At 45.4% G+C, this 12,435-nt stretch overlaps 1 protein-coding gene across 1 annotated transcript; it reads right to left on the bottom strand.

The window, feature by feature from the left end:
- Nucleotides 1-7,791: 7,791 nt before the first annotated feature.
- TEX51 (testis expressed 51) lies at nucleotides 7,792-12,172 on the bottom strand. The gene is made up of 8 exons (XM_088021967.1): nucleotides 11,971-12,172; nucleotides 11,796-11,870; nucleotides 11,469-11,558; nucleotides 11,207-11,224; nucleotides 11,029-11,112; nucleotides 9,803-9,878; nucleotides 9,643-9,717; nucleotides 7,792-7,969 (listed from the first exon to the last, which is right to left on the bottom strand). Exons 1-8 carry the CDS (start codon nucleotides 12,170-12,172, stop codon nucleotides 7,792-7,794), a joined length of 798 nt encoding a protein of 265 aa, XP_087878093.1.
- Between the last annotated feature and the right edge of the window lie 263 nt (nucleotides 12,173-12,435).

Genomic DNA, 12,435 nt, shown 5'->3' with positions numbered 1-12,435 from the left:
GGTTCCAGATTTACTTCTCAGTTTCCAGACTGTGGAAAAGTCTGAAATGTTCTTTGGAAAAAAGATGTACATGGGTAAGTAACAACCTCACTGAGTCTCAATTTCTTTATCTGTAAAAAGAGGATTATAATACTTACTCCATGTTGGTACTGTTAAATGAGATAAAGTGATAAGCATTGTATAGAATAGAAATGAGAAAAGTGTCAGACATCTTCCTCCTGCCCAGCAGTCTCTCACTGGTGTGTGGAAGAGCCAGGTCATATGGGAGAGACATGTTTCCTTGAGGGAGAGGCTCAAGGTGACCACAGATAGAAGGTAAGGGAGCATGTGGCAAATTTGGAAAACAAAGACTGGGAGATTCAGCCAGGGCTGTGATGGGAGCTGCTGCTGGTGACTGGGAGGGGAGAGTTGAGGGCACCCTTGCTGGGAGCTTGGACTCTTGTCTTGGTTGCTCCAGACTGACCAGTCAGGCTCTAAAGTACATAAAAACACTGCCAGATTCTGAAAAAGGCCTTGTACCATGACTCTCTTACTGGCAGGAACACTGGTAGATTCTGCCCACTGGCCAAGAGGAATGCCACCCTGGAGCCCTGACAGTGGAATAGCTCAGAAACCTGTGGATTCTGGGGGCGTGTGTGCACACCTCTGTCCCCCCAACACCTCATGTGGAGTGGTGGCATTGTCACACCTCCCTTCCTGGATCGTATGAGATCCACTTGCCCCATGTCCCCAGTGGCACCTGGTACCGTCGTTTTTTTTTTTTAACCCAAATTTCCCCTTTATTCATTCAAAGAATACTGTCCAAAATTAGCTTAGTGAGAGCCGGTATGCTGACAAATCACACATTTCAGAAATTTGATTGTAGGAAAAATCCACCTTCTTGAGATTTTTGGGTGGCTTGGAATTGAAGAATGTCGTCAGTTTATTGTAAGAAGCATTAAGTTCTAGAAGGTTAAGGCATACAACTCACACAAGACAGATCTTCAATTTTATTTACTGAAAGATCCAACTTCTGTAGGTGAACATATTCACAGAGAATGCTAATGTCAATTAAATCACAACCTGATAAAGCTAGATTGAGATAGACCTGCTCAGTCCCGGAGCCTGAGCGCCCCAACTGGTGAAGGGCATTGGCCACGACCTCCTCTCTCAGGACCCCATCAAATTCCTCCTCCAAATTCAGCATCTCGGACTCTGAGGACTCCTCGGATTCCTCTCCGTCCGTGTCCGACTCCTGAGAGTGGTGAATGAGCTGCTGGAGCAGGTAGGAGGAGGCTTTATGGAAAGTACCTTTCGGTCTCTGCCCCATGGGAAAAGAAGACCAGCAAGACTGACGCCCTTTTTCTGAGTGCGGCAGAATCCACTGGGCTCCAGTTCGTGGACTGCTCTGGAGAGAGGAAGACATCGGCCACTGGGGATCGCTCCCGGCGGTCGCCATCTTGTTTACCGGGGTTGCCTAGGAGCAATTTTTTTTTTTTTTGAATAGTTGTGTGCTGGTTTTATTACTGCTTTGAGAGTTTACATTTTATTTTTGTATGGTATTCACCACCCCCCTCCCCCCCGCCCCGCAATGAGATGGTTGCTAGGGCATGAGAGCAAATAACCTTTATTGTGTTAAATTTGGGACTGAATACAATTATCTTATAATTTGGGTTCATAGTGCCATTTTTGACAAGTTATATTATGAGCTTTTTGAGGAAAATTGAGCCCACATGCCATAAGCGGCTTCCTATTCAGTTGCCCTCCGAGTTAGGGTGTCTCTGCTCTCCCCTCCCCAGTTCCTCGGCACTGGGGCAGCCTCAGGACCAGATGCTGCTGGAGGCAAACCAGATGAGTCGGTGCAGGCCCCGCCAAGCTCCAGCACTGTGGCTTCTCTGATCTCTTCTGTGTCCCCTGATATCCCACCGTGGCTTTTGCAGGTGTTTTCTTTGTGCTAAATGATGCTGAGTATCTTTTCATATTCTTATCTGGCCTTTGTATATCCCCCATGGTGAAATGTCTTTCCATGTCTTTTGGACATTTTCTAGTGGGATTGTTTGACTTTTATTGCTAAGTTTTGAGAATCCTTTATATATTCTAGACACTAGCCCTGTGTCAGATGTGTGGTTTGCACATCTTTCCTTCCAGTTTGTAGCTTGTTGTTTCATCCTCTTCACAAGGTCATTCATGGGTGAGAGTTTTCATTTTGATAAAGTTCAATTTGTCAGTTTTTTCCACTTATGGATTGTGCTTTTGGTGTTATCCAAGGATTCTTGGTCCAATTCTAGATCCTGAAGACTTATGCCTATGTGTTACACTACAAATTTTAGTTTGTGTTTTACATTTAATCCTATGATATATTTTGAGTTCATGTGCTTAATAATGTGTGAGACTTAAGTCCAGGCTCATATTTGCCTATGGATGACCAATTGCTCAGCACCATTTGTTGAAAAATACATATTAAATCTTTCTCTATCATTATCTATCATCATATATAGATATATATATATATCTATAGATAGATATATATGTATTACTTCTGACACCTATTTACTTATTTATTTACTTATTTTTAAATTATTAAGTGAAATCTTTTTTCATCGTTAGTTCCAGAATGGTTAACATACAGTATGATATTAGTTTCAGGTGTACCATATAGTGATTCAGCAATTCCATACAACACATGGTGCTCATCCACAAGTGCCCTCCTTAATCCCCATCACCTATTTAACCCATCCCCCCAGCCACCTCCCCTCTGGTAACTATCATTTTGTTCTCTATAGTTAAGAGTCTGTTTCTTGGTTTGTCTTTTTTTCCTTTGTTTGTTTTGTTTCTTAAATTCCACATACGAGTAAGATCATGTGGAGTTTGTCTTTCTCTGACTTATTTCACTTAGATTATACTCTCTAGATGCATCCATGTTGTTGCAAATGGCAAGATTTCATTCTTTTTTATGGCTGAGTATTAAATATTTTTAAATGAGTAACATCATCTGGACCTGGAGGCACTGGATGTGGAGGTACACTGAGGATGCCAAAGCATGTGCAACCTCTGTGGACTTCCTGCTGTAGTCACCAAAGATTACACAGCTGTTGGTGTTGTAGACCCAGCAACCTGAGCTGATGAAGTCATTACACCCCCCCCAACCCAACCACTAACCCAGTCCCTAACACACCCTCAAACCTGGAGCCTCCAACATGCCCCCACCCATAGGTGAAGGTTTTTCTTTACCAAAGTCAGTCCATAAATTTGGAAAAGGTGACTGCTTCTTCAAAGAAGCAGACATCTACACAAGGCTACAGGGATCATGAAGAATCAGGGAAACAAGACATCACCAAAGGAACAAAGTAAACGTCCAGTAACTGACTTCAGAGAAGTGCAGATCCATGAATTGCCTGACAGAATTCAAAATAATTATTCTAGGGCAGCCCTCTTGGGTCCCCTCCCTCTTCGGGAGCTTTGTAGTATCAGTGCCATCACTTAATAAACCTTGCTTTGAGCTGGTGCAACCACTCTGGAAAACAGTATGGAGGTTCCTCAAACAGTTGAAAATAGAGCTACTATACGATTCAGCAGTTGCACTACTGGGTATTTACCCCAAAGATACAAATGTAGGGATCCGAAGGGGTACGTGCACCCCCATGTTTATAGCAGCAATGTCCACAATAGCCAAACTGTGGAAAGAGCCAAGATGTCCATCGACAGATGAATGGATAAAGAAGATGTGGTATATATACACAATGGAATATTATGCAACCATCAAAAGGAATGAGATCTTGCCATTTGCAATGACGTGGATGGAACTGGAGGGTGTTATGCTGAGTGAAATAAGTCAATCAGAGAAAGACATGTATCATATGACCTCACTGATATGAGGAATTCTTAATCTCAGGAAACAAACTGAGGTTGCTGGAGTGGTGGGGGGTGGGAGGGATGGGGTGGCTGGGTGATAGACACTGGGGAGGGTATGTGCTATGGTGAGTGCTGTGAATTGTGCAAGACTGTTGAATCACAGATCTGTACTTTTGAAACAAATAATGCAATATATGTTAAGAAAAAAAAAAGAAGAAGAAGATAGCAGGAGGGGAAGAAAGAAGGGGAGTAAGTTGGAGGGGGAGATGAACCATGAGAGATGATGGACTCTGAAAAACAAACTGAGTATTCTAGAGGGGAGGGGGGTGGGGGGATGGGTTAGCCTGGTGATGGGTATTAAAGAGGGCACATTCTGCATGGAGCACTGGGTGTTATGCACAAACAATGAATCATGGAACACTACATCAAAAACTAATGATGTAATGTATGGTGATTAACATGACAATAAAAAATTAAAAAAAATAAACCTTGCTTTGCTGCCCACCAAAAAAAGAAAAAAGAATGCAAAATAATTATTCTAAAGATAGAGAGCTACAAGACAACACAGATAATTTAATGAAATCAGGAAACAATACAAGAACAAAACAAGAAATTCTACAAAGATACATAAAAACATATAAAAGAACCAAACAGAAACTTTGGAGTTGAGTATATATCCAAAGGGAATGAAAAACAAACTCTTAAAAAAAAGATTTTATCTATTTCAGAGAGAGAGAGAGAGAAAATGAACAGGGTGGGGAGGGAGAAGTATGCTCCCCACTGAGCAGAAAGCCAGATGCAGGGCTCGATACCAGAGTCCTGGGATCATGACCTGAGCCAAAGGCAGACGCTTAACTGACTGAATCACCCAGGTGCCCCAGAAAACAAACTCTTGAGAAGATATCTGCAGTCCCTGTTCATTGCAGCATTATTCAGAGTAGCCAATACATGGAATCAACCTAAATGTCTGTCAACAGATGAATAGGCAAATGGGTAATGGATATATATATATATATATATGTATATATATATATACACACACACACACACATACATATATATTACATTTTCTTATAATTAATAATATAATATATATAAAATATCATGAATATTCATGTTATTCAGCCATGAGAAAGAAGGAAATTCTGCCATTTTCAACAACATGGATGAGTCTTGAGGGCTTTATGCTAAAGGAAATAAGTCAGACAGAGAAAGACAAACACTGTATGATATTACTTACGTGTGGAATCTAAAAAAGCCAAACTTAAATAGAATGGTGGTTTCTAGGGTTTGGGTGTGGGTGGGGGAAATGGGGAGATATTGCTCAAAGGGTACAAACCTCTAGTTATAAGACAAATAAGTTCTGGAGATCTAATGTACAGCATGGTGATAGTTAATAATATTGTATTATATAGTTGACAGTTCCTAAGAGAGCAAATCTTAAATATTCTCACCAGAAAAAAAGAAAGATGGTAATTATGTGATATGATGGAGATGGTAGTTAGTGCTATGGTGGTAATCATTTTGCAATTTTGTAAGTAGTTCAAATCAACACTTTATACCCCCTTAAACTAACACAATGTTATATGTCAATTTTATCTCAATAAAGCTGCAAAGAATACTTTTGGGATTATTTTAAAATTTATATCAGGGCGCCTGGGTGGCTCAGTTGGTTAAGCAACTGCCTTCGGCTCAGGTCATGATCCTGGAGTCCCAGGATCGAGTCCCACATCAGGCTCCCTGCTCGGCGGGGAGTCTGCTTCTCCCTCTGACCCTCTTCCCTCTCATGCTATCTCTCATTCTCTCTCTCAAATAAATAAATAATCTTTAAAAAAAATAAAATTTATATCAGATAACTCTGATATCTGGATCATTTGTAGGTTTGTTTCTATTGTTTGATTTTTCTCTTGATTCTATCTTTGGTTATGTTTGTTAATATTTGTTTGAATATTGGAAATTGTAAATGAAACATGGTAGTGGCTTTAGATGATACTATTTTCCTTTAAAAGATATTTACTCTATCCTCCAGCAATGATATAAAATAAGAATAGGTCTCTTTGATTTTGTCAGAGGCTGAGCTCCATGCTTTGAAAGGATTGGTCTGCCTCTGGTGTACTAGGCTATCACCAACTAATACCTTGGACTATTTATTAAAACTTGTCCTCCTATGTGGGTCTCCAACTCCAATTTTTATTTCCCTAGCAGACAAATCTCTGATAAATTGCATTTAAGATCTTTTCTGTTTGATTTCTTTGTCTTTGGGCCTGTGCTGGTTAAGAACAGGAATGCTCTTGGGAGGATGGGGACAAACAGATACAATGTATTTGTTTGCCTTTTCTGCACCTCTTTACTTTCACGGATCTGGACCTCTCACATTCTATCTTGGCAAAGTAGAACTCCATGTTTTGTCTCTTTAGCCCATTATATTGCTAAAAGCTCTGTTGGCTTGAATTTCCCTGATGGCTAATGATGATGAACATTTTTCATGTGTCTGTTAGCCATTTGTATGTCTTCTTTTGAGAAGTGTTTGTTCATGTGTTCTGCCCATTTATTGACTTGATTTTTTGTTTTTTGGGTGTTGAGTTTGAGAAATTTTTTATAGATTTTTGATATCAGCCCTTTGTAGTGTCATTTGCAAAAATCTTCTCCCATTCTGTGGGTTGCCTCTTTGTTTTGTTGACTGTTTCCTTTGCTGTGCTGTATGGTGACTAACATAACATAATAAAATAAAATTAAAAAAAAAAAGCTCGTTGGCTTCTCCACACTTTGCAGGCATCTGCAGGACAGCCCCCCAAGCCTCTCAACCTGTGTTGCTGAAGCCCAGAAGTGCCAAGGGGAAGCTCATTGCAGGACAAGGGCTCACCACAGAGAGCTCTACTTTACCCTGGGAACTTGGATGCATTAGGGCCCTGGTGCCTTAAACAGACTTTTTGTTTTGTTTTGCTCTTTTGATGTATTTTATTTTTAGTTGCTCTTGATGATAGTGTTGGTGTGCTATAAGCTGCTTTCTCATAGCTGGAAGCATAAAGTCCTCCAGAGCTTATATTTTGAACAAGATTTACCTGACTCAAAATTCCTTATTCTACTCTAGCAGAACTCAATATCTACTTTTCATGCAAATATCCCCTCAAATAATAATAAAAAAAATCTGTTGATAAGAGATATACACATACAGACACACAAACTCATAAATTATACCCAGGATTTTCTATTTTCAATGCATGCATCAGAAAATAGTTGCTCTGGATACCTTTGAAGTAATGGTTTAAATCCCAATTTAAATATAAATAGGAAAACAATATCACCATAATGAAAGCCTGGCTTTTCCCCTGTCCTAGGTGGCAACCAGTTTTCATAGACACACAGAATCACAGTTTCCTGGAGGTCCATTACTACTGCCTGGGGCTCTGGCTCAGTCATTCAGAATGGTTATGAGGACACCCTTACCATTTGGCTGTAGCTATGTCTTTATGCTTTCTCCAAAAGCCTTACATCTATGGACCCTTTCTCAGCTTTGTGAGCAGGGAGGGTCTGTGGAGCTGGATGGAGGGAACCATCTCATCTCCTAGCACATGGAGCCACATATACTTGGGCACAGCTCCCCTTCACCTCTCTGGATCCTTGTCCTCTCCCTAGGACTCAGACCTGCCACTGGCAAAGCCCTCCACTACTTCCCCCTAGCCCTCCTTGCTCACCTGTTTTAGCTCCCTTTGGGCCTGGGTGCCTCTGTGGGCCCCACCTCTCATGGCCCTCTTACCTGGACCTCTCCTTTCAGCCATATCACGTTTCTTGGAGTTGTCTGAACTTATCAAAGCCTCTCGTACCTCTGCTCCTCTGTAACACTGCACTCTCAGTGAAAATACTTCTCCTTCCCTTCTCACCTTCCATGGCTTCTCATCGTTGAAGATACCACCTTAGCGGGGGCCTTCTTGGATCCCCCTGGCTGGGGATTGGAGGTGCTTATGGCTGGGGACCCACAGCTACTCTCAGCTGTCGGGCTGCCTGTCCTGATTGCCATTTATGGTCTATATACATCTTGCCTCGGTCTCTTACAGTTCCCCCACTCCTGCCAAAGGAGTGGCCCTTACGGTGGGATGGTGCTACTGGAGTCAGGTTACTTCCAGCCTGGGCACTAGCTCTGGAAGAGGGGCACCAATAAGGCCAATGGAGACAAGACAGCTTGTTTCAGGAGCTGGGCTATGGGTCCTGGCAGGATTTCAATGGGCTGGGAGTGAGGGAAAGGGATGAGGGCATTACATTTTGACCCAAAATATGAGCAAATGTAGGATGGCAATTATGAATCCAGTGGGCTCCATGGTTGGGACACACCAACCTGGCTGAAGCATGACATCCTCCCTGCATGCTCAGATCGGGGAACAGATGTAGAAGGGGGACCCCAGAACCTTAGCATCAGAGACAGGACTTGAGTCCAAGTTCTGGGTCGTTGTCCTTAGCTCTGGTCCTAGACCTGCTTCCTTTCAACACCTAGGAGTTGACCTGCTGGCCAGGGCTCTGGGCCTGGCAGTGGCTTCAAAGTTGCCAGATAGGTCCCGTTTAGTCTCAGAGTAGAGCCTGAGCCAAGGATGAGAGGCTGGGAGCACCAGTGAGGAAGGGCACAAGGTTGAGGGGAAAGGGCAGAGCTGTGCCTGGAGGACTCAGAGGTTCCATTTAATCTGGCAGCCTTGGGGCAGACAAGGAAAGGGACATGGGGATGGAAGAGAAGGAGGCAAAGCCCCTTCCCTCGGCACCCCTCTGCCCCACTACCACAGGCAGAGTCAGGGAAACATCATTGCTAGCAGCACCAGATCCACTGGGGACCTGGGTGTTCCCAGGGTGGGTATTTTGGCCAGGATGTGGGGGAGGTTTGATGTTAATGTGACTTGGAGCCTGTTTTCTGAAGCCTGTTCTTCTGCTAGTCCCTGAGCCATGAGTTGGCCTCTTACTGCCTCTGTTCAATACCTGGACACAGGGACCGAGGTCATCTCTGCCTTCATTTCTGGTGCTGAAATTAGATGAGGCTGGACTGAGCCTGGTGGAATTACCACTGCTGGGACCAGAGCAGTAGGAGAGAGGGGTGTTTCAGGAGGGGAAGGGTGGTGGGCCAGCAGAGGGAGGGTGAGAAGAGGGAACAAGCCCCTTTAGGGCCTTATGGAGAGGATCTCAGTGCCAGCTGCGTCTGTCCAGGCCCCTCAGGAAGCAGATGCTACAGTCCATCAGAATAGTAGGAAGATATTTTAATGAAAGGTATTTATAAGGCATGGGCATAGGGAAACCACAAGACAGAGTGTGGTCTCTTGGGCCACAGAACTGCTACCACCCCAGGTCGGAGGGTGTTAAGGAAGGGACAGTTACTGGAACTCAGAGATCAGGGAGCCTCCTGACAGCAACTGCGATCTTGGTTCAGACCAGTGGACTGCCCGGTTCCTGCTGAGAGAAGAAGCAGGGCATTTCCACCCCGACCTTCTGCATGCCCTTGTCTCTGTCTCTCTGAACCCCTACTGGCTGAACCTAACCAGGAGCAGAGAGCAGGAGGGCCATGTTGATTGCCTGTATATGTCAGCGAGTGTGGTGGCCCATCGTGGGGAGTGGGTCTGCAGAAGGACAAGGATAGCTATAGGTGGAGGGCACCTTGTGGAAATTTGCTGCCACTGTGTCCTGGGCCCCTGGCCCTGGGTGTGTACTCACATTAAGGGGGGATGGGGCCTTCTGAGCCAGCCTTGATCCCACTCTGCTCTGGATGTCACACCCTGGGAGCCAGAATTAGGGCCTCCAGCCTTGCTACCCCCAGCTTTCCCTCCTTGGGAGACCTACATTCTGTCAGGGGTCTCCATTCCCAGCTCATTTTCTGCTTCCCTCCTCCTCTTCTTGTGGCAGAAAATGTACCATCTGGGCCAGGAAACAGGGTGAAGATGGGTCAGTCAAGGAGTAGGTTTGTCTTCTCTGGGGATGCTAGGGCTTGAGAGTCACTCACCCACTTCCAGCTATGGCGGCCAGAAGCAGAATAATGCCAAGGCTCACAACCCACGGGAAGGTACTCCAGGTCCTGGCTGGGGGGTGTAAAAAGGGAAGCCAGGTGTTTGGGGGGCAATTAAGGCCGTCTGGGCCCAGAGAGGCTACATTCTTTCCTCCCTTTATTTGTCCACTCACTCATTTGTTTGCAAACACTTACTGAGCACCTACTGTGTACCTGGCATATATTTAGAGATAAGTGAGACATGGTCCCTGCTCTCTATGAGGTAGACAAGCAAACAATTATGGTGTGGTGTCCAGGGGAAGCAGAGGAGGACAGATCAGGAGAAAAGTAGCCACAAGGAAGGCCGATGAGCTTCAGGGGGTGGGAGCTTGTCAGGGAAACCTTCTTAAGAAATAGGATTTCTGGCTGGACTTTGAAAAACAAGTACGAGTTCAGTTTTGGTCCCATGGTCAAGTACAAAACTGTGCTCCAGGCAGAGGACACAGAATGTTCAAGGACAGAAGCATGAAGTCATCTGTATGTACAGCATGTCAGCAACTCAGTGTGGCTGGGGAGGAGTCAGGGGTGGTGGGAGGTGAGCAGGGGCTATTCACACAAGGCCTTCTGAAGATGTGGACTTTATCTGGGGGGCAATTGGGCTACAAACAGGGAGTGTCATAGGGAGATTTACTCCTTGAGAAAGTTCTTTGGTTGTTGAGTAAGATGTGGTCAAGAGGGGCAGGGAGGCCAGTTGAGAGATGCTGGCATAATCCAGGTGAGAAGTGAGGATGCCTGCAGAATGGTGGTGGATATTGCAATGAAAATATGGCAACACATTTAAGAATTACTTAACAATTTGGTTTGGTGATTGCATGTATTGAATATGGGGAAGGGAAATTCTTGGTTTGGCTTAGGGCTTGTGTGGGGCCATTTGCTGAGAGGGGCCATGAGGGAAGAGCACACTGCGGGTGGGGGGAGTTGGGTTTGAATATGTTTCCAAGCATGCTTGCTTTGAGGACCCGAGGGACCTCCAGGGGAGTTGTCCTAGAGGCAGGTGGCTTTATGGCTCTGAAGTTGAACATGCGGCATCAAGAAATCCCAGGAGTTGTTATGTTCTCTGGTGAGGATGGGGAGCAAGAAGAGCTTGGGGCTGGGCAGAGGAGGAAGACAATCCAGACAGAGACAACAATGACCCAGGATGGAGTGGGGGCAGGTTGGAGGCAGGATGGCTGGTTGCCACTGACCTGGGCAGAGAGTTGGGTCTTTGCAGGTAAGAAGGTGTGTCTTGCAGTTGGCACAATTGATGACCTCCAGTGTGGAGTGTATGTCTGTGAGAGGGGATGGGCAGGAGCCTTAGCCAGGGCCATGTGCCTCTCACCTCTCATCCCTCCCCCACCCCCCCATGTCCCCATACATACTCACCACAAGACTTATTGCAGGCTGCCCAGGAAGGTGAGATGGTAGAGAAACTGAGGTGCTAGGGGAGGCAGACAGAGCCAGGAAGGGTTGGGGTATCATCAAGAAAGGGAACTGGGAGAAGACATGGACAGGCACCCAGTATGTGGGCAAGGATGGGGATTCCTGGGGAGGGACATAGGAGGGGCTGCAGACTGGGCTCTGCTCTTTTCAGTCCTGGGGGAGGCCAAGGGCTAGGTGGTGGGGAGGGACCAGCTCCACCTCTCACCCTTCTCCTTCAGCTTCTCAGACATCTGATTCAGCCTGTCAGTAAACACCTGTTTCTGGACATTAATCTCTTCCAGAAGCGATGGTTTATCTGAGTGGAGGAGGAAGAGAAGTATGCCCTCATCATCCACATTTTGTAGGTGGAAACAATTACATAACTCAAGATTGGGAATTCAAGCCAATTTTTTTAAACAGAAACTGCATAGAGCACACAGATGCTGGGTCTGTCACCACTCTTCACCAAACATCCCCAACCCAGACCAGCAGGCCCTCTAGGAGTGCCTTGGGGGGCTGGGTTTTGTTAACACAAGCCTGGGGACTTCCTCACCATCTCGAAACTTCTTGATGGCTTTATCTACGTGATTGAATAATTTGGCTGTTGCTTCCTCCATATGGTCATGATCTGAGAATGGGATGTGGGATGAAGGGCAGTTGGTGGGTATGGGATCCCAGGCCAGGTAAAGGGGTCAGCCTTGATCCCTCAGGTCTAGGCTGTGCCTCACCAAGATACCAGGGTTCTAAGAAGACATAATCCCTTTTCAAGAATAGGGAGCGGAGGCTTTGGGAGAGCTCTCTGGGTGGCCCTGGGGAGCCCCAAAGAATCTGCAGGTCATAGTCCATCAATGCAGGCAGTTGTGGCCAGCAGTGGAGGCAGCTCTTCCCATTGATGGCAGGCAAGAGACAGCCAACCAGGAGAAGCAGCATCTTCTGGGGTCTGCCCTCTGTGCTCTTACCACCCTGCCTAGCAGTTCCACACGGAATGATGGTACTCCTTCCCCCTGGAAACCACATTCTCTTTGTAGAACGAAAGTAAATTCCACAGGGTACAGTGAGGGCCAGTTATGGTACAAAATTGGCTTTGGTGTCAGACCCAAGTCAAGGTCTCAATATCTTCCTCTAAAGATGAGGTCACTGATGTTCTTGGGGAGGATTCTTGTGAGGATCAGAGAAATGGCTGTGCAGACTTG

This window comes from Eumetopias jubatus, unplaced genomic scaffold (genome assembly GCF_037043125.1).
Source record: "Eumetopias jubatus isolate StellerSeaLion01/CBP00866 unplaced genomic scaffold, mEumJub1_p1.0 scaffold_3, whole genome shotgun sequence".
Taxonomy (NCBI): Eukaryota; Metazoa; Chordata; class Mammalia; order Carnivora; family Otariidae; genus Eumetopias; species Eumetopias jubatus.
The sequence above is the reverse complement of the archived record's forward strand: the minus strand, read 5'-3'. Positions and strand labels throughout refer to the sequence as shown.

Bases quoted from the DNA above. Each gene is read 5' to 3' on its own strand.
- TEX51 (XM_088021967.1), bottom strand. From the start codon at position 12,172: ATGCTGCTTCTCCTGGTTGGCTGTCTCTTGCCTGCCATCAATGGGAAG. The intron at 9,879-11,028 runs GTCAGTGGCAAC...TACACCCCCCAG, and splicing joins AGACCCAACTCTCTGCCCAG to CCAGGACCTGGAGTACCTTC. The intron at 7,970-9,642 runs GTAGGTCTCCCA...CCCCTCTTCCAG, and splicing joins ATGGAGACCCCTGACAGAAT to AGCTAGTGCCCAGGCTGGAA.